We start from the raw sequence: 21,469 nt of genomic DNA, 5'->3' as shown, positions 1-21,469 counted from the left end.
GAACAGACTGAAAATGACTAAAAAATGAATAATGATTTTGTCTAAATAAATACTAAGTCAAATAGGCTAATTATATTCGACTCCCATGAAAGGCATTATGCACAATGCTTTGTTAAACCTTATTCTTTAAAATATTTTAAGATCCATTTGAAATTTTAAATAAAAAAAATTTGTCTATAATTTAGTGTCAATATAAATAGTTAGAATTCCCTCGTCAGATTTCTAGTCATTTGGCGTTGCTGTTACAGGTTGTCAACACTAGGCTAATGGCCACACCTTTCTGTGATTCCTCCTGTGGCCAGGGCCCGCTCCTCGGCTTTAAATCATCCGCCTTACACACACACACACAACACACACAGACGGTACTGATCCCATACATCCCCGCTCACACACACATCGTTTAACAGCGTTTTTGCTGCGCGAAATACCGAGAGAAGTGCATTTATTCCGCCCGCAGATAACGGCATAAATCTAGCTATAGTTAACGGTGCGCGATTCGAAAGCTCGCTGGTGCGCGCGCTCTCTCTCCAGCTCCGCTCCTGACGTCAGCAAGATTGTCTCTGAGAGCGACGAGCCCAGTAGCGCTCTCTCTCCACACCGACCCTCCATTGTGCGCACGCTAACGATGCCAGCGCTCGCAGCCGCCGCCGCCGCCCAGTAGAGACCTCCCAGCCCGAGGACCGAGCACCACGACCCCGCTACACCGTCCGAGAGCGCGCGCCAGAGACTTATGTTCCAGCCCAACGTTGTCTTTTGCGGGATTTAATGCTCTAGCTAGTCGCCGACAGGGAGAGAGAGAGAGAGAGAGAGTGTGTGTGAGAGAGAGGGATAGGGACAGCCTTAAAGAGGGATAAGGAAGAAACACCGAGGATATTTCTAACCCGGACCGTTTTGGAGATAAAAAAGAGCCAAGGTTCATCTAGCCATGGGATGTACACTGAGCGCAGAGGAAAGAGCGGCTCTGGACAGGAGCAAAGCCATCGAGAAAAACCTTAAAGAAGACGGAATCACTGCTGCTAAAGATGTGAAATTGCTCCTGCTAGGTAATGCGGAGTGGAGCCCGTCAAATCTAACGTTAGCTGTATCCTACACGTCTCAGCCGATGAATGTAGGCTACATATTAGGGATCACTTCATTTTGACAGGCGATCTTACTCCCTTGTGTCTGTCTCTTCTCCACAGGGGCTGGGGAATCTGGGAAAAGTACCATCGTGAAACAGATGAAGTAAGTGGCATGTTTTAAATGACATCCATCAGTCAGGCAGGCAGTCAGTCAGTCAGTCAGTCAGTGTGCGCTGTGTGAGACACACACGAACCCACCCACACACACACCCTCGATTGCTTGATGGCGAATTCTTAGGTCCGCCATATTTTCAAGGAGTTCTCTCTCCACTAGGGTGTTACATACATTGTAGCTGTCCGTGGCGTGATGATACGGTGTGGCAGATCCGCAGTATGTGTATTGTGGGTTCGGGAAGACGAGGCGCCGTCGATGTGCTGTTCACGAAAATCGTGCTGAAAGTCAACTGGGGGACCGTGTTTCTTTTAAGTCTATTGCTCCATTGGCGTCCACTGACAGTGTAGCCTACTTAACACTCGGCTGAGTAACATTACCACACTCCACCCCGATTTCACTTCATCCTGTCGGCATTTACGGATGTCTCTGATGTCTTCCTGTGCGTTTGCATCTATGACAAACGTCAGAAATCAATCAGATATATATACGCTTAAAGATATATATCTGTTGGCTACTGTGCCCTTCTGACAGAGAACTAAATGACTGTTCCTTAGATTTTAGCATCCTTTTAGAGATTAATATGTAATTCCACCTGAATTATATGCAATTATAGACCCAGAACTGGCTTGACCCATATGTATTATTATTTTTTACCGTTATCCACACTTTTCTACTCGACTGGTTATCGGTTAAGTATTGGGTCCATTGATAAATGGCGTCCCCTTAATGATACTCATTTTTTCAACAATAAATTTTCATACCATACATTTTTTCAACCATTAATTTTCAACGGGAAAAATGTGTTTTAAACATACTAGCGCCAAAATAAAAGGTCTCCCATTTAGATTCACATAAATATAGTTACATGATTAATAATAATTTAATCTAAACAGAATGCACGTTGTTCTATTTTTGTTGCACCAAAAATCTGAAATAAATCCATTAAAATGATTCTGCATATTTTATTTTTCACTTGTAAAAGTCATCTGATTAGTCAAAAACCCACTATCACTCGCTCCCTACTATATGCAGTTAATACGGGTTTAAGAGCCTTCTGTTGACTGAGAATGGTGAAGGCAGAGCTTATATGGCAAATGGTGCCTGTAGATAATGCTGTCGGCTGTGTGTGCATGGCGTTGGTGCAACATGAACAGGCCTTCATGCGTTTGCAGTCTGTGTTGGGTTGATGCTTGAAGGAATAAGGTTTGACATCCAATCAGCTCAACTTCCTCACGACCATTTTTATGCACTGACGTTCTCTTTACGCCTCACTGAAAACGATCTGTTCATCTACCTTGCGGTTTGGATGTCATATTCTTAGTTGATTGTCTAATAAATGCAGCGCCTCCGGTTATTTCCTTCATTGACTCGCTTTGAAATAAAGTATTTTATATGGTCACCATCTCTGAACATGGTGTGTGTTATACAATACGTATAGGCTAATTATGTATATGATTATTGATAATAGGCGTTAGAATGTAAGTGAGATTTGTATATGTCGAGCTGTATCAAGCGCAGGTTATTGCTTAATGCAAAGCATTCGATGAAGAGAAACGCCTCCATTCTCAAGTGTGTGCACAAGCTGCCTTTGTCGAATCGAAATCCGTAGCCCTCAAAAAATGTAATTTTTTCTGATCTGGCTATGTTATTATATTACGGTGCATTTGTAATGCGATCCTAAGCCATTATAATGGAAATATGCATGTAATTAGCACTGATATATTTTAAAATAGTGCATTGGAGGATTTCAGGCGGTTTCAGTGGTGGACAGCGCCCAGCAGAGTCTTTTTCTGTGATCGGGTTTCTTCGGCCATTGTCGGTTTCCTCCGTCGTTAAGAGTGTTGAACCTGCGGCAAGAGGGAAAACAGGGAATGGATTTGTTCGTTGTTTGTGCTACCCAGACGTGCTCAGAGAGAGGTGCGGTCTATTTTATTTTCCCAAACACCTACGTACGTTGATTCTTTTGTATTACATTTGTGTATGAATGTTTTATGTCCTAAATACAATGCTTAGCTTGAGACAATAGCCAAATTTGCAAATTCAGCTGATTAGCAGAACCAGAAATTAATCAAGGTAATCAAGATATTTAAAATGTGTGAACAGAAAATGTACCTATTCCTCATATTTAACATTTTATATTTCAGTATTCTGTAGCATAGTGTTTATGTTGTGATATCTTGGACATAGGCCTACATGTAGGCTAATTTAAATTAAATGTGTACCAGGTAACATTGACATCCTCATTGATAATTTCAGCAATTAATAGCTTAAATCTGACTGTTTATTTTCTGATTATTAAACATAAAGTGAGGAAATCGACTTAAGGGTGTAGATTGCCTCTAAATATAACAAGTTAATAATTTCTGGCAATGCTTACAGAATAAGTTCAGGTTGAGGATAAGGAGAAACCAAAATTAGCCTATATCATTTTTTTTTTTCAGTTTCAGATTGCTTGGTCAGCTCAAAGTAATGGCAGTATTCACCACTGCTTTTAAGCCATTGTAGCTAATGCCTCAGGCATATTTCTAAGTCATCCAAAGAGTGATGACTCTTTTCTCTCTAAGGATTCATTGTTGCTCTGATGTGCTTAATTGGGTAATAAGAGTGTCTCATGATGGAGCTGGTTAAACTGTTTGGGTCCTGAAGGAGTGGAATATGTAGCTCTGGAGTTCTTACTAATACGCCTTGAGTGAGTTGCCTTTTCAGGACTTTTGTTGACCTTAACTAGACCGTTAAATGTTCCACCACCATCACTTACTTAAAATGCTTTTTAGGATATTGCAGCTACAGTATAATGTTTTGCATTTAATGTAGATGTAATGCATACAGTAAAAAGGAGTCTTAAAATCTGTTTGTCTTCCAGCTTCCCCAGAAGAAAGCATTTGATATAAGCATATAAGCCTTGTCATGACTTTCTCCATGAAATGTTATGCATATATGTGATAATGGCAGCGCTATGATGAATCTAGATCTGTGGTTTTAGCCAGACCTTTTTGATATATAGTGACAATGACATAACAAAACACCAACATTCATATCGCAACAAGCTAATCGGACACTGTGTGTAAGATGGTTTCAAGCCTTTAGTTAAACAGTATTCTGTATTGCATGGCTTGAAAAGGGCGGATGAAACAAGGAGGTGTGCACTTAACATGTCAGAGTAAACCAGGGAACTGGGTGATGTGTGAAAGATGGTGAGAGAGAGAGAGGGCGAGAGAGGGCGCAGTGTGAGGAGAGGGAGATGTTGGTAAACCCTGTGATTATGGTGTAGTTCTCTAGGCAGGCAACAGTGCTTCCATCTGCTTCATTAGTTCAGTGTGAGAGGGGAGTGTTTAAGTGTACACAGGCTGCTCTCAATAGATGATCACATCACACATACACGGCTCTCTCTCTTTCTCTCTGTTCCTGCGCTCATCATCCTGGCACCTAGTCCTATGGGAATGAAATATAAGCGTTTGAAGGTGTATTTTGTGGGTTGGGGGGAGAGAGAGAGAGAGAGAGAGAAAAATGTATGGTGATGAGAACCCTTTCATAGACCCTGGAGACAGAGCCATGTGTGTCATCATCCTGCATGTCACTTCCTCACCCACGCGTGTCATGCATGGATGATCAAAAGCAGCCTTCAGAAAACAGAAAAAATGTATACGAAAAGTTATAAGGCATGATTTGCGCACTGAACAACCTTTACATGCCGATTGTGGTATATTAAAACCATATGTCATCAGGTCATGGATCCGATTCATGTTTAGAAGGCTGTTAAACATGTTTAGAGTAGTTGATCATTAATGCAAATATTTTGTGCAATACTATTTAAAAGTTGGGGCCAGAAAATTTTATTTACTAATACTTTTTTTAAGCTACGACATTAAATTGATCAAAATGGACTGTAAAGACATTTACAGTGTTACAAATAAATTCTTTTACAAATCAATGCTGCTCTTTTGAATTTTCTATTTTTAATTTTCTAGTCCAAGAATCCTGAGGAAAATGAAACACGATTTCCACCAAAATATTTAGCAGCACAACGGTTTTGAACATTGAAAATAAGAAATGTTTCTTGAGCACCAGCATATGACACAATAATAATAATATAAATCAGATATATTATAAAAATAATATAAATCAGCAACTTTTAAAACTACATTTCATGACACAATAACAGTAATATTTAGAAAATTATTAAACTGGGGTTGAAATACAATGCTGCGTGAAGTCAACCAATCAGCAATGACACCCAAGTCCCACCCCCGAAAAGACCTTTGTAAAAGTACTACCTCACAAGCAGGGACTTTCTGAGGGGCAATTTTTTCAAACTTTATTTAGATCCTGGTTTCTGCAGTGGAAACGCAAAATATTTAGAATCAAAACAATAAATAACACTTAAAAAAAGAAATAAATCATCAGAACCAAATCAGCAAATCAGAATGATTTTTGAAGGATCATGTGACACTGAAAAATTTAGCAGCCATTAAAATAATATAAAATATATGAAAATATAAAACGTATATTCGTATATTCTGTTGTATAGTAGCCTAAATTTATATTTGCTGTATTTTTATCAAATAAATGCTGCCATGGGGAGCATGAGATTTCAAAAAACTGACCTAAAAGTTAGTGTACAGTAAAATGTTATGGCAAAATAATTTTTTATTAAGTGAATTTGGAGCATGTTTGCATTCACAAATCATGTATTAAAGGAACTGTGCTGATCTCGCGGACATCAGACATCAAAGTTAATTTTAAGTGAAAATTCAAGCCAAAATATTTGTAAACCACTCTGAAACTAATCAAGAATTGCCCATAGCCTGACAGAAACTGTAAGCAATGTAGACTGAATCTAAAAATGAAGATATGAAGAAATCTCAATAACAAAGTCAAAGTGAGTAATGCTGGACTTCTCAAAAAAGTAAGAAAAAATTGCTGATGATGTGCAGAATATTATGAGTCACATAAAGTAAACACTGACTAGATTACTTTTCTTCTGTAGTAACAATGAGTTGTGAAAGCCCTAATTTAGACTGTTTTCCCATCTAATCAACTCGGTTCTGTTGTCTAATCTATGAACTGTAATCCAAGGCCACTCGTCATATTATCCTTTAAAAGCAGACTTCTGCTGCTGGATAGACTGGATAGGATTAAAAATGTTTATTTTTTCTAAAGTGATCTCTGCAGTATGCAATATGCTGGGCTGTCCTGTAGCTGGCTAATTGAAGGGTTGAAGCAGAGGACCCAGCTGTTCACTTACACTCCATCTGTACGGCCATGAAGCTAAACTCTGGCCATGTACTCGAGTAGCAGAGCATGAAACATTATGTCTCTAGTGTCTAGAGGACGTTATGTGTTGAGTGATTGGCATCTGATGAAGATTTAGATGAAGAATACTGTACTAATACTGCAATAATAGTGACACAGTGTAGATGAGAGTGTTTCACTTCTCCTGGAAGTGGGAATTAAGCTCTACAGCAGTCTAAATTTCGATTGCGACACTCTGGAGTTGAGTATTTATAAATCATAAGACTTTTGCTCCTGTTGTATGTGTGTGTACATTTTATACATACACTCTTAAAGGGGTCATATGATGCAATTTCAGATTTTCCTTTCTCTTTGGAGTGTCTCAATACCAAGTACGCAAATGTTGGACTTACATCCTCGGTAGTTCGGACTTCACAAGTTCGATTCGGGAGTGTGAACTCCTGTGGACAGGACGAAGCAAGTCCGGTAATTCTGCCAACAGCAGCGTACTTGATAACATCAGTCAGCTCGCCTTGGCTACTGCAATTTTCCTCTTTACAATAAGACGAAATATGATATTAAACACCACTGCCTCTTTTTATTTTCATTTAAACATTTATAGCAGCAGAAATGTAGTTCAGGGAACATACCTACATTACATTAAAACAGTATTGCCTCTTTTTCATTTTAACATAATAATAGATTAATAGAATGGAGACCAAAGATTACCTGTTAGATTTACCCCAAACTAATTATATCTTATGTTTAACCACTACAGAGACATCAGAGCCAGCAGCAAATGTCAGAAGGACAAGCCAAGTTGAGGCTGCTCTCGTCTGGAAACATGAGCTCTGAGCGCCCGCTGATCGCGTGGAGCTCACGTCACCATAATCGTTTTCTATTATTTTCAAATAGGCGCTATCTTTATAAATAAATCGCAGATTTAAGTTTTAAACAACTACTTTCTTGCCTGAAATACTTTTAAAACTACATTTCATGACACAATAACAGTAATATTTTGAAAATTATTAAACTGGGGTTGAAATACAATGCTGCGTGAAGTCAACCAATCAGCAATTTTCAGCACCCAAGTCCCACCCCCGAAAGTTCCCCCAGACCTTTGTAAAAGTACTACCTCACAAGCAGGGACTTTCTGAGGGGCAAATTTTTACCCGGAACTTTATTTAGATCCTGGTTTCTGCAGTGGAAACGCACAGAGAGAGGCCTAAAGTCCCTAGTTCCTGGGGAAAGTTTCTGTGGTGGAAACGGGGCTTCAGTTAGCATTTTAAGAGGAGTAGGTGTATTCTCTGACCCCACTGGGTTTAACTTAGACCTTTACTGAACCCTGCATGTTTTCAGATTTTTTTGTTCAAAGCTTCATAGCAGATGTAAGTTGAAGATGATTGTTTGGGTGGGGGGTAAAGCCTATTTTAATGCAAACAAAGGAAATTAGCATTGACACAAAGCCCCCTTGCTTTGACTGCAGTGCTGCTAGCTCTGTTATTGGCAAATGCAGTAGTGTGCAGTATGTAGATTGCAAGGTCATTTACACTACAGCTTAACGTCTGATTTTTCACTTGGAAATCTTCCTATAGAAAAATTATATATTTGAATGTACCAAGCATTGCAAGTGCAGTGTGTTTGGGTGGGGCTGTGACTACACACACTTGCAAACTATAATATGTGTGTATTTGGGGAAGCTCTGAGTCACTATAGAAAGGGAAAGGGAAGGAACTCTGATGAAACACACAGGCTTGTGAAATGAACTGTAAAAATGATAGCTTTCCACGTCCATTTTTGCTTCTCTCTGTCAGTGATCTTCTGACTGTCTGTCTGGGTCTCTGTCCCTCTGTAATAGAGGGGGTTTCATGTGTCTAGCTGATGTGATTGGAGTTGACTGAGCACAGGGAGAACAAACGGTTCTCATGTGTTGATTTCCCAGAGCTCTGGCTGTAATAATCCCCTCTGGCTCGGCCCACAGACACTGTGTGACTTTCAGCAAGACACACCTCAATTCTTTTGAGGTGGTTTGCTTTCCACATGGCCCTCTAAGATAATTATTCAATGTGTGTGTATTTGTTTCTATACCTGTGCCATGGCAGCATGTATTTTGCATCTGATTTGTGAACGCTACTGGTTATGCAAAGCCATCAAGCCCACTAATTCAGACAGTTAAACATGCAATATTCAGATCATATATACCATGCCATGGTTTCTATTGTAAAAAAACAACTGACCTTTATTTATCAGTGTCAGGTTTGGAAATATATATCAGAATCTAAAAAGTAGAGGGGGTTTGAACAAAAATGCCCCCCAAAAGAAAAAAGAAGAATGGTCAAAAAATGACCCTGCACAATTAAGCTAGATCTATTATTGCTGTCATAATTAAAGTTAAATGTGAAATTAATGAAGAGTTTCCATTGCATTGCAGTACATTTACTGTAGATTTGCTCACATTGCATCAGATTTCTTTTTACGGCCGATTTGCAGCAATGAACATTATAACCAATCAAAGAAGTTTCTGTTGAGCTTATGAATGCGGTGTTCCAAAATAAAAGTTTTTATTTACATAATATATGTGTGTGTACTGTGTATATTTATTATGTACACACACATACAGTATATATTTTGAAAATATTTACATGTATTTAAATGTGTATATTTAAATAAATATAATTTATATATATATATACAAATAAATCTATTTAATATATAAATAACATATTTTTCTGAAATAATATATATATATACAAATAAATCTATTTAATATATAAATAACATATTTTTCTGAAATATATACATGTTTGTGTGTGTATTTATATATACATAATAAATAAACACAGCACACATACATATATTATGTAAACAAAAACTTTTATTTTGGATGCAATTTATCGCGATTAATTGTTTGACAGCATTAGTGTTCAATCACATTCATCACCACAGAGAACGCCGAAGTTGTTCAGTGCAGTCGCTTACTGACTGTGAATCTTCAATCGCAAATTCTTTCTTCATCATAAACAAGAAGGTGCAGAGATGTAAGAGATTCAGTGTTCTTTGCACACTTTCTTATAATATAATTTATTGCCTGTTTGAATAACCATTTTGTTTTTCATGCTACTGAAATAGCCAGTGAAAAGTTGATTTTCTAATCAGTAAAATGCGATAAAAAACTCATAAAGGATTTTTAGGTTGTTTTGTCTATTAGCAGAATATGACATGCCTTTTGACAAACACCTTCTATTAAATTACATTATTATTATTATTATTATTTTTTTTACAATACTCTCCTCTATTAAGTTTCTTTTTTAGTTATTATTTTTATTTTATTTTTTAATTTTTTTGTAAGTGCATGTACATAAGCAACATTAAACAGTCTGTGTAAATAAATAGGAATGACTGTTTAAAAACTGGTCATTGAAAAACACTGTTTTAACACTATTTTATTCTTTTATGTTTTAATGTAACTACCAATGGATCTTTGACATGAGAATAATGGTGGTGTTTTTGGGAACTAAAATAGCACAATATTTGAAAATAAATCCCCACTCTTTGTTTCGACCTGCCTTAAGGAGTCATATCCTTTATGTGTGTTTATACTTAAGATATTGCACAGAAATTCTGTTCTCATTTATTGTAAATAAAAAAATCAGAGAGAGGAAGTGAGAAAGTGTTTAGCTCAGGCAAAAATCGTCTCTTTCTCTATAATTCCTACTCAGTCACACACCCAAGCAAATCTGTCTTTACAGCAGTGCATTTAACAGTTTGTTGGTTAGAGAGTTGATGCCTTATGAAAATTAAAGGATGAACAGGAGAGTGGGAAACAGTGGGGCCGGAATGTCAAGTGATTCCCTGAACCCCTCAGTGACCCTTGTTCTCCCACTTTTTCTTCATTGCCACCTTCTCCATCTCTTTTGGTCTCTCTGTGGTGGGTCCATATGTTCTTGCGGTGTGGAGAGTTCTGTCTGACCCATGTGCTGGTGATAATAACACAAAAGGCCTTTGTCTTCATGTGGTGTTTGTGTTGGGCCATAAAGCAGGTCCTAGACCAGCCCCTTCAACGCCAACACAAAAGAGCTTTATTGGGGGGGCAGTCAGGGAGGGTGTGCTCATCTGATCTGGTCAGCTGATTTACAGCATGACAGTGCAATGTGAACTCTCCTCATGGTGGAATTATATAATGTGTTTCTGGATCAGACTGTGGTATAGTACTTAATTTAAAATGTATTTAATAAAAAGTGATGCAACAAAATATTATATATTTATATTTATTAAATGAATGACTTAAAGCCTTAGCTTGTTTTATAAGCTTTATATTTACTACCATTCACAAGTTTGGGGTCCATAACATTTATGGTTTTTAAAGAGGTCTTTTATGTTTACCAAGGCTGTGTTTATTTGTCATAGTGTCCAAAAGCTGTCGAGCTCCAAAAAAAACTATAAAAGTAGTCTGAACGACTACTGTATTCCAAACCTTAAGATGACAAATGATAGTATTTTTTGTTAGAAACTGAGCCAAAAATACTTATTACTTATACGGTTGTTGTATGGAGAAGATCTATAGACAAATCCGGCGAAACACGGAAGTAAAGCAGCGCCGCCATTACTGCGTGCCTTGCTGCTAAGGAAGTAGAACAAAAATCACAAATCCCATAAAAGCCTTAAAAAAATAACATCTGAACTAAAACTTATATGTTTTTGTGTGTGTGCATGTGTGTGTGTGGTTTCCAGTTATAACAACAACACTGTGTGTGTGTGGTTGGCTGTTTTAACAACAGCACAAAACTACAGGCATGGAATAAACCCGTTTGTGAAATCCACGAACCTTTGTTGCACATTGACTGCCCGTGTTCACGGCCATACGGATTACACAGAGTTCTTTACTATTAGCTAGAGATGATCAGTTCAGGTGCCGCTAGGGATCTGTCGCGTCACGTTTACAAACACCAAAACGGTATTCATTGTTTGAATTTCATAATAAAATTGACAGAATCTGAGAGCTGAGATTGTCGGTCTCCGTGTCCTCTTTGCTTCGCGATTTTTCTGTGCATGAGAAAATGGATGTGTGGCGTGAGAGCGTGTGAAAAGCGTCAATTGCGTGCGTCTCACATTTTATTGCATTTGTATTAGATTGAAGAGTAAAAAAAAAAATCTGTGGGTCTTACCGCAATTACAATCGGCAAGTCGGTTCGGACAAAAAGGGGAAAAAAATGATTAATTGGGTCGGTCCTAAATTGACAGGGTCGGTCAGTTATGGCAAACAAGAATATTTTTAAGGATGGCCTAATAGTTATTCGAAGCTTGTGAACATATTAGCAATACAGCTAGTAATGACAGCGTTCGGTTTTATTGCTGTCATCAATTAATACACTTAATTACAATACATTACATATTTATACATTATTACATTATGTTGTCAATAAATTACCTTTATCAGAAAGTTTTGATTTTCCCTTTCACCATTACCAGACATTTTCTTTAATGAGCAGGATCCGCTTTCATTGAAATGTCATTAGAGTGCACCGGCAAGTGTCACACCGTCACACTTCGCAGGCACGCAGTAATGGCGGCAGGTAAGATGGCGGCGCCCATAGAGTTTGCGGCGGATTTGTGTATATCAAGATTGATGTAATTTTTTTCTTATTCCACTGAAATTAACTTAAAGATCAGCATATAAATTTGGAAAGACATGAGGGTGGGTCACACAGTATTTTCATTTTCAGGTGAACTGTCCCTTTAAATGTTACAATGTCACATACTTTGGTCTTTCACACCTAGCTGTGTGGAAATAATTTCCTTATTTGCAAGTGTTAGTGGGGTACTGATGAAAAGTCGGTTGTGGGGTGATGTGTGTGAAGAGTGTTAATTGCATCCTGCTTTGACTGTTTTGCCTTGTGTTTATCATCGTAACCTTAACCTGGTGACTGTGAGTAGGTTTACATTGGTCTGTCTGTTGACGGTTTCCAGCAACCTTCGGCCCTGGAGAGCAAACACGTGCACACACAAAGAAACACAAATGGAGCTTGGGTATTACACAACCAACTTTTAATTAGGGTATAATTGCAGATGAAGTGGGGACTCTGTCTGTTGCCTTTCGTTTACACAGACATACCATGTGGAACATTTCTGCTTTTGCAGTGTTCACTTCCTTTTTACTGACTAAAAACTACAGATGTTTCCCCATCGCTTACGGTAATCACACGTAACGTCATTTGTCAGGAACAGCTGATGGTTCAACTCTTACAGTGACTGATGTGTTCCATAAGTAATGCAGTTGCTTTGCATTGGTATGTGCCCATTCCTCTGCTACCATATTTCACTAACCCGTATGCATTCCCTCCTTCTTTTCTTCACTCTGTTGCCATGGAGATGACAATGGCTGCCATAATTAGAGGATGAAAAATGACCTAGAGTAGGTAAAGGGGGATGGGTAGTTACTGTGAACTGTGAATCAGAGGAAAAGTTGGAGTGAATCAGGGGGTTGACTGGGGGGGGGGGGGGGGGTGGGGGGGGGTGGGGGGGAGTGTACAGGACGAAGGTTAAACATGTCTGGGTGGGAGTAATATTATGTATTCATGACCAGTCCATAGTAATCTGGTAGTCTGATACTAATAACCACTTCCAGCTTTTAAGCAACATCAAATTAAAATTGACCCATTTTATCTGAATAAATGACCGGTATGAATCATCAGAGGATGATATTGTAAAGCTTACATTAAAATGTTAATGTAAATTCTCTACTTATGAAATTACTTTTCATTTCAGCTTATATAACTAAGCCTGAGTGGGTGCAGAAAAAGTCATATTAGGCAAATATCATATTATGTAGGTATAGAGTGAATAATTTTAAGGCTAATCAGTCAAATCTCAGTAAATACATTTCTATATAATTTCCCACTAAACAGTCTGTTGAAATATGTCACATAATGGAAGCTGCTCTTTAAAGTTACCATGATATCAAAACCGGCAATTCTTATTTTTATGGAATGTTTTCTTATAAACATTTATAAGGAAACCTTCCATATTATGGAATTCCAATTTATGAAATTGTTTGTTATACACATTTTATTGATGCACATCATTTTTTAAAGTTCACCCCAAAAAAATGAAAATTCGGTCATGTCATTCCAAACACGTAAGACCTTCATTCATCTTCAGAACACAAATTAAGGCCCAGAAAGGTAGTGAGGACACTGTTAAAATAGTCCCACTGATGTCACATGGACTATTTTAATTATGTACTTACTACCTTTATGGGCCTTGAACATGTCAGTTGTGTTGTTGTCTATGCAGGGTCAGAAAATTCTTGGATTTCATCAGAAATATCTTAATTTGTGTTCTGAAGATGAACGAACGTCTTAGGGGTTTGGAATGACATGAGGGTGATTAATTAATGATAATCTCTTTAAATGCATGTGGCCTTGTAATCCTATACCAAAACCATTTATTTCCCCTTTCCCTCAAACTGGCATCTCTTCTCTGATGACGTGTTCACTGGCACGAGGACCGGACAATAAAGCCTCCCCTCCATCAACCTGTCACTCACATGAGATTGCAGTAATTAGCAAACGACAAGAATCCAACGATTCAATCAACTCCCAATGGACAAAACCATGTCCCGGCTTATATTTTTCTCATTTGAGAAGCCATTTCACTCATATGTGCATCATAATAGAGAACAAAAAACAATCACAGCTTCAAAGTATAGGCCTATTCAGACCAAGGAAGATAATTATAACTATAAAGTTCTACTAATCATTCTCATTCTGTAAGAACAGGGAAGTCCATACCAGTCTACAACCATAGTAATAACACCACAGAGATACAATATCGTACTTTCAGAACAATTTTTTTTTTTCAGCTGGTGAATGATAAATGCATTGACAGCCAATCAGAATCCACCAGACTTTAATGAACTCAAGCATTTAAAGTGGCAGACAACATAACTGCAGTACATGCTTATAATAAACAGAATGTTATCATCTGCTGGTGTGAATGCTAATATAGTTATGGTTATAGTTATCTTTATAATTGCTATAATATAATGACAGAATGATAGGAATTTGTATAATTTGCAAGTCTCAGTATGTCATGTGAATGCTGTGTAATGTAGCAAAATGGACTAAAATATTCAAAAGCCAGATGTGGTTTGTTTTATTTCATGATAACTAAATGCTAATGAGCTGACTCACTATTCGCTGCCTACATAGACAGCTTTCTAAACCAGCACTGAACATCATAAGTTACGAGTTTAGAATGCTTTACATGGGCGACAACTCCCTGCACAACACAAATATTAATAATATAATGCACTTTAAAGTTTCTTTGTAGGCAGCTGACTGTGTTTTTGAAAAAAAGAAATACTGAAATTTTGAGTGTAATTGCTTTCCTTAAAACACTCCCCTTCTTCAGTGTTTGATATGATAGAAGGAAAGAAAAGAAAGAGGGAGGCATATTATAGACCTGTCACACTTAGCCTGCTGTTTCATAATTGTAATGACGCTCTGTAGTTTTCTTTGACAAGCGTTTCTGTGAATTGATCTAGTAGAACGTGACTCGCATACATCTGCACACAGCAGAAGGGACAGGGAGCTTACATGTTTGGCAGATGTTAGGCTTTAACGGTGAGAGGTTGACCTGCGAACTTCCTAGGAGATTGAGAATGCGAAGCTGTGATTATTATTGTTATAAATAGATGTCCCTCATAGTGTTTGGTGGGACAAGTGGCCATGTCCGGAGGGTGATGACAGAAACAGCACTCAAAAGCACCATCAGGACAAAGGATTCTCTTACAGATGACATGAGCCAGCTTTGAGAGATAGGAGCGAGAGGTAGTGTGGGTCGCTGAGTGTACACTATGTGTGTGTGTGCATGAGAGTTTTTGTTAGGAATGCAACGATAGTTTTTTTTTTCAGATCCGATCTGATCCAGAAAATTCTTAGTATTGGCTGATTCCGATCCGATACCGGTGCAGTTTTTTTTTTTTTTTTTTGACCTGAACCTGATCGTCACTTTTTTGTGTGTTAAACACAATCTACTACGTATAGACAACTTCATTTTAATAACAAATAAAAAAATATACAGTATAATCAGAATCTATGACAAAAATACTATTATAAACTAGGTTAGTGGATAATTTAGCACTAAAAGTTATTCTAGAAAAATCACGAGAGCACAATTTTATAAAATCTAAACATTTAGTGAAATAACATTATTTAGGGAACAAATAAAAGTGAATTAGTGTAGGACTAAATCTGGTAAAATGTTACACATTGCTCTTTGTATTGTTGTGAAATACATTAGTGAAAACATATCATAGGACAGAACAAGAACCGTTTTAAATAATCTTTCATTGCGCAAAATTATTATAAGAGGCACAAAGCTCTTATGTGCATCCCGTGTGCAGAATGATGCACTTGAAGCAACACAGAGTCACAGCACTTGAGACTTGAATCGGACTCAAGTCTTAAATTTGATGAGTTGTGACTTGACTCAACATAATTAAAGAAGACTTGAGAGTCGACTTAGACTTTGACTGCAATGACTTGAGACTTGACTTGGACTTGAGCCCTGTGACTCGGAAAGACTTTTTGATCAGATCAAAGTTGTTATAGACGAGTCCCTGCAGGGTGCTTGCACTTGACTGGCAATAAGCCAGAGACTGCGTTCAGGGAGCGCTGGATATATAGAGACTAGTATAAATTAATGGAGTAACAGCATAACTTACGACAAAAGAACCGAGATAAGAAGAAAAAAAGTAGTAGCGATCTCCGCTCGTGAAAATCGATACCTGTCCGTTTAATCGCTGCCCAGCAGACACACGGAGCAGGCATGAGAAACGAGAGGCGCAGCCGTGATAACTGGTGCTCGCCTCATCACCACTGTGACCGCTGCTGTTAACTGCTAAACATATTCCTCACTTCTTTTGTTTGTTGCACCATGAGTGTTGGATCCGCATCCTGCCACGACCCTCACAATCTGCCAACTCGATGTGCTTTCATTTTCATTTTTATTTGCAATAAACACCTCTGTGAGACCATTTTTATTTTTTTTTTCAGATCTCTACTGTTTTTGTTTAATCAGTTAGGCCTACATATTTGAATTGCATGTGCTATTTATTTTATTTAAACCTCCATTAAGTTTAAAGTTAATCCATAATTGAAATTTAAATCTGAGTTTAAAGTTATGGTGCAACAGGATTAAAGTTAATCTTAAATATAACTTAAATCCAGGATCAAAATGATGGGTTAAAATGTAAACCTGCTTATTTTTAAAGTTTGGTGCAACAGAATTATTAGATAAACCTTGATTTAATCTAGATTTAAAATTAATCATTGCAAACCATTTAGGTATAATTTGAAGAAGAAAAATGAACATTAGGCCTAATGTCTGAAGTGGGCAAATGGCAATAGGCCTAATGATCATTTAATATAATTTGAAGAAGTGTTTCTTTCACAAAATGAGTATTGTATATATAACTATAAAATATAGGCTACTAATTGTTTCTCTCTCTTCACCAGGCACTCATGTCACTTCCATTTCTCTCAGGATAAATGAATTAATTCACGTGTTGTAAATCAGTCTGTAGGCCTATAGGGCACATAGCCCCTAAATGTAGCAATCAACTATGAATATTTTAAACTTGACATTTAACACACAACATTTTCTTCTATTAAGTGATTTTGTATATGTGTTACTCTTAGTTATAAAGTAGCACAGCATTTTTGAATGATGGTCTTCACGAGTATGTCTGCATCCATATTGCATGTTTCCTCTCACTTGATGATAATCAAGTTGATAATGATAATCGTAATTGAATTGAATCATAAAACCAGTGAAGATTCACACCCCTGTTTTTAAGATGGCAGTACTGACATACAGAGATTCCAACTATAAACAAAAAGCATAGAAACTGCAATTCTGGTTAAAATGTAAAGTTGTAAAGATGTATTTGCACAGCAGAAGAAATAATTAGGAAAAAATGTGTCAAGAATCGTTTTGGAATCGGAACGTGACTCCCAGAATCAGAATCGGATCGCATTGTGAAGTTCCTAAAGATTCCCACCCCTATTCCAAACCCATATTGCTTTCTTCTAGTTAATGACAATAAAGTGATTTTTAGAATTTTTTATTCTACTATTTTCTATACAGTGAAAGAGGATGGTGCCTGTTTTGTGCACTATATTCCAAGTGTTCTGAAGCCATACAATATGAGAAACAGACCAAAATTTAACTCAAAATCTTCCTGTCCACTATAGATATAAAATGTAATTTACCAATTTCAGTTTATTTTAGTACTATTTATGTACTACTATAGTTTGTATTAATTGTTTGAATTAGCTTTTATTTGTTTTAATTTCATTTCAATTTTAGTTTGTTTTATTCATTGTTACAAAATGTAATAATTGTATCAGTTTAGTCATTTTAAATGTTTTTTTAATTTAATTTAATTTTTTTTTTATTTCTAAATATTCTATAATTTCTATATATTACATATTTCCTGCTTTAATTTATTGATTTATTTCAGTTTTAGTTTTAATACTTCAGCTTAAACATATTTATTGTCGGTTTTTGCCAGAGCAACATACAATCTTAGTGTTTTAAAATATTTATATTTGATTTTATTTCAATAATACGTTTGTTTCAATAACTGAAAATTATTTTGAATATTTTTAATTTTGATTTGATTTAAAATGAACCAAATACTTAACAAACATTGCAGCCAGTTTCTTACAAAAACCTATTTAATAGCTTCAGAAATATTGAAATATAGTGCACAAGCTGTATAGCGTACGTTCATAGTGCCCTTTAGTTTTTTTAAGCTTAACAATCCCACTCCCCATTCACATTGATAATAAAATATGGGGAACTTGGACATTTTTTCTGAAAAACAAAACAAATGTGTGTGTGTGTATGTGTATATATATATATATATATATATATATATATATAATATATATATACATATATATGTATATATATATATATATATATATATATGTATTTGATGTACAGAAGTAAGAAATTCATATGAGTTTGGAATGACAAAGAAACACTTCTAAAGGTTTGAAACAACAGGAGGCTGATCAAATGATGACAGAATTTTGAATTAATCCTCAGAATCGGTACACTATCCATTGTACTGCAAATGCCTTTTATGTTGGTGAATGCTGTGATGATTTGATGATTTGTCCCTTTGTGTGAATAAGATTGAGTGCACTCAAACCAACTTACAGGTCACAGAGCACAGTTGGTGTGATTGTGTAATAACCTCAGCAGGAGCTTGTATTGGCCAGATCCTTCACCTCTCAGGACACACACACAAACGCACACCTTACAGACAGCCTCGAGATGTGAGAAATTAGAGGCTTCATGCATGCATGCCAGAAGTTTTCAAATCTGAGATGATCCTTTCTCTCACTCTGTTCTCTCTCCTCTTTAATAAGCTGTTCTATAATAAGTTCATCTGAAGGAAAGGTTGCTGTAATGATGTCTCACCTCCGCCCACATGCTGGCTTCCAGAGATGAAAATGATTGTTAACCTCACACAAACTTTCTGAAGACAACGCTGGTCTTGTCTCTTCGCGTAACAACTCTTCATCATCCTCTTTCTCATGTGGGTTCTGGAGTTTGATCCCTGAAGCTGTTACAACTTAGGTTGGCAGTGTTCTCATAGATTAAGAGAGTGACTGTGTGGGAATGTTTGTGAGCTTTTGGTGATTTTTGCTGCACATTATAGCATAAGCTTTCTTTCATAATTTAAGCTAGTGTTATGCTATTATCTAGATTTGGAAAAGACAAAGATATACAGTTCTTTGTTGCAATTGCAACAGAAATATTTTTAATAATTTGCAGACTTTTATGTATGTGTCGAGTCAACCCTTAACACATGAAAAAAGTTAACAAGCATAATCAAAATACAAATTTGCATCATCAACAATACAGTAAAAAAAAATTTTTTGAAAGAAGTCTCTTATGTTCATCAAGACTCCAGCGTCACATGATCCTTCAGAAATCTGATTTAGTGCTCAAGTAACATTTGTTATTATGAATGTTGCAAACGTCAGCGCCAATAGCCTTGTGGTTAGTGCGTCTACATATAGCCTAGCACAATTATGCTCACAGCGACCCGAGTTTGATTCTTGCCACAAAGTCCCACACCCCTATCTCCACCCAGTGCTTTCCTTCCAGCTCTCCACTGTCCTCTTACAATAAAGGCATAAAAAGCCCATAAATATAACTTAAAAAAAAAATTGTTGAAACCAGTTGACTTTGTATGAAAGTCCTAAACAGAATCAAGTTTTCTTTTTTATGTTTTGTATATACAAAGACACCCACGAGGAAGTGATTTAGAGATATATTTATCTATCTATACGTGCATATATTCTAATTAGGAAGTATTCATTGTTCCATTTACATTAAAACCCAGTGTCTGTTTCTGACCATAAATTCAGGTTTAGAACTGAGCACGGACATGTAAACATACTAGGGTTTGCACAACATTTGATTTTCACTGGTCGACTATAGCTGTCCAGAAAAATAGTCAGCTAGCTGACGTGTCCATATTCACCTTATGGAAATAACTCTCCATATGCTGTGCACCATCAGCAGCCTTTGTTGTTTCTGGCAAGTCCAGCACTGTGTTCACAGGGACATATCTCCATTGCCAGATTCACGCTGGCTGCATTGTCATGTCAGTGCTAAAACCCCTTTAGTCAGTGTCTTGACCCATTCGCTTGTGACTCTACGTTTAAGGGAGGTTTGCAACAGTTTTGTATATAAAGTCCATATGAAGGATTCCTGGCTGAAGTCATTTAATCCATAAATAGTCAAAGTGGTAGAACTAAATGGCTAGTCAGTGGAACAAATAAAACATAGGAGACTTAATTCTAGCCCATAGATGTGGTAACATATTTGGCCTCTGGACAGTATCCTGATCTGCACACCTTTGACTAAGACTGTGTGCAGTGTGTGTGTTTCAAGCCCTTGGTCTTTGCCAGGTCGACTGGAATAGGAGCCCTCTGAGTTAGAGTCTACTTTCAGTGTCTCACATTTGAAACAGATCAATGTTTCCATCCTCCTGCGGGAATCAAAAACCGATGTCCTTATTTATATTGCGACTTTCAAAAGACCCTAAACATTTGTTATTTTTATCAGCTGAATTATTTAGTGGTCATCTGAGAAATATGAAAGAGTGAGAGAGAGAGTGTGGGAATGGCCGTGTAATCCCATCATCAAACTGTTTTCATTGGTTTGCTAGCATCAGCTGTTGTTAGATAAGAAGCTTGAATTGCTCATAAACAAAATATACACATAAGGAAACAGTTTGAGTGCTGCTTGAACTTATTTTTTTCAGATGAATCTTTTTTTTTAAACTAATTTGACTGTTTAATTCAGTTTAATCTGTTTCCTGAAGACATATCAGAAGAAAAGCAGAACAGGTGTTTGTGTTCAAACAACCCCATAGCTGTGCTCTCATTTATTAGTAAATTATACAAAAATATGATAATGAAAGAGAAAATGATAGGGAAAAAACTCTTAACTGCTGATGTATTTCTGTATGTATTGATATAAATCATCTCAGATGAGATGGTTTACATAAGTCATTTTTAGAATTAAATTTTTATTGCAGGCTTTATTGTGTTATTGTGATTAAAATTTGTTTTAATAGAATAATATTTCAGTACCTTCTAGAACTTTTTATAAAGCTTTTGAATGAATTAAGTATTCAATCTTAAGATTATTTTTGTATGTTACCACCAAAGTGACATAAATAAAACTTTCTTACATTTTATCTGTATAACATAAAAAAAAAAACTAGAACTAAATGTTAAACACTTTGTATTTAGAGGCACCAAATTAACCATTCAAGATTGTGTAAACTAAAAAAAAAGTTTATGGTAATAGCTATGTTATTTTAGTTTAAATTAATTGTTAATTGCTTTAGAACTTTAAGCTCACATTACACTGAAAGAAGATTGGTGAAACATGCAAGTTAACA

At 36.7% G+C, this 21,469-nt stretch overlaps 1 protein-coding gene across 3 annotated transcripts in view; it reads left to right on the top strand.

Annotated features, from left to right (window-relative positions):
* Positions 1–304: 304 nt before the first annotated feature.
* The window catches only part of gnao1a (guanine nucleotide binding protein (G protein), alpha activating activity polypeptide O, a), an 81,331-nt gene continuing 60,166 nt past the window's right edge, over positions 305–21,469 (top strand). Inside the window, exons 1-2 of one of the 3 annotated variants that reach the window (XM_042744019.1) lie at positions 305–1,043; positions 1,182–1,224. In XM_042744019.1, coding sequence (XP_042599953.1) covers positions 926–1,043; positions 1,182–1,224 — 161 coding nt within the window. In that variant the 5' untranslated portion in view covers positions 305–925. The remainder of the gene's footprint in view (positions 1,044–1,181; positions 1,225–21,469) is intronic. The other 2 variants (XM_042744020.1, XM_042744018.1) reach the window with 2 other exon arrangements.

The sequence above is a fragment of the Cyprinus carpio genome, chromosome B18 (genome assembly GCF_018340385.1).
Source record: "Cyprinus carpio isolate SPL01 chromosome B18, ASM1834038v1, whole genome shotgun sequence".
NCBI lineage: Eukaryota > Metazoa > Chordata > Actinopteri > Cypriniformes > Cyprinidae > Cyprinus > Cyprinus carpio.
The sequence above is the reverse complement of the archived record's forward strand: the minus strand, read 5'-3'. Positions and strand labels throughout refer to the sequence as shown.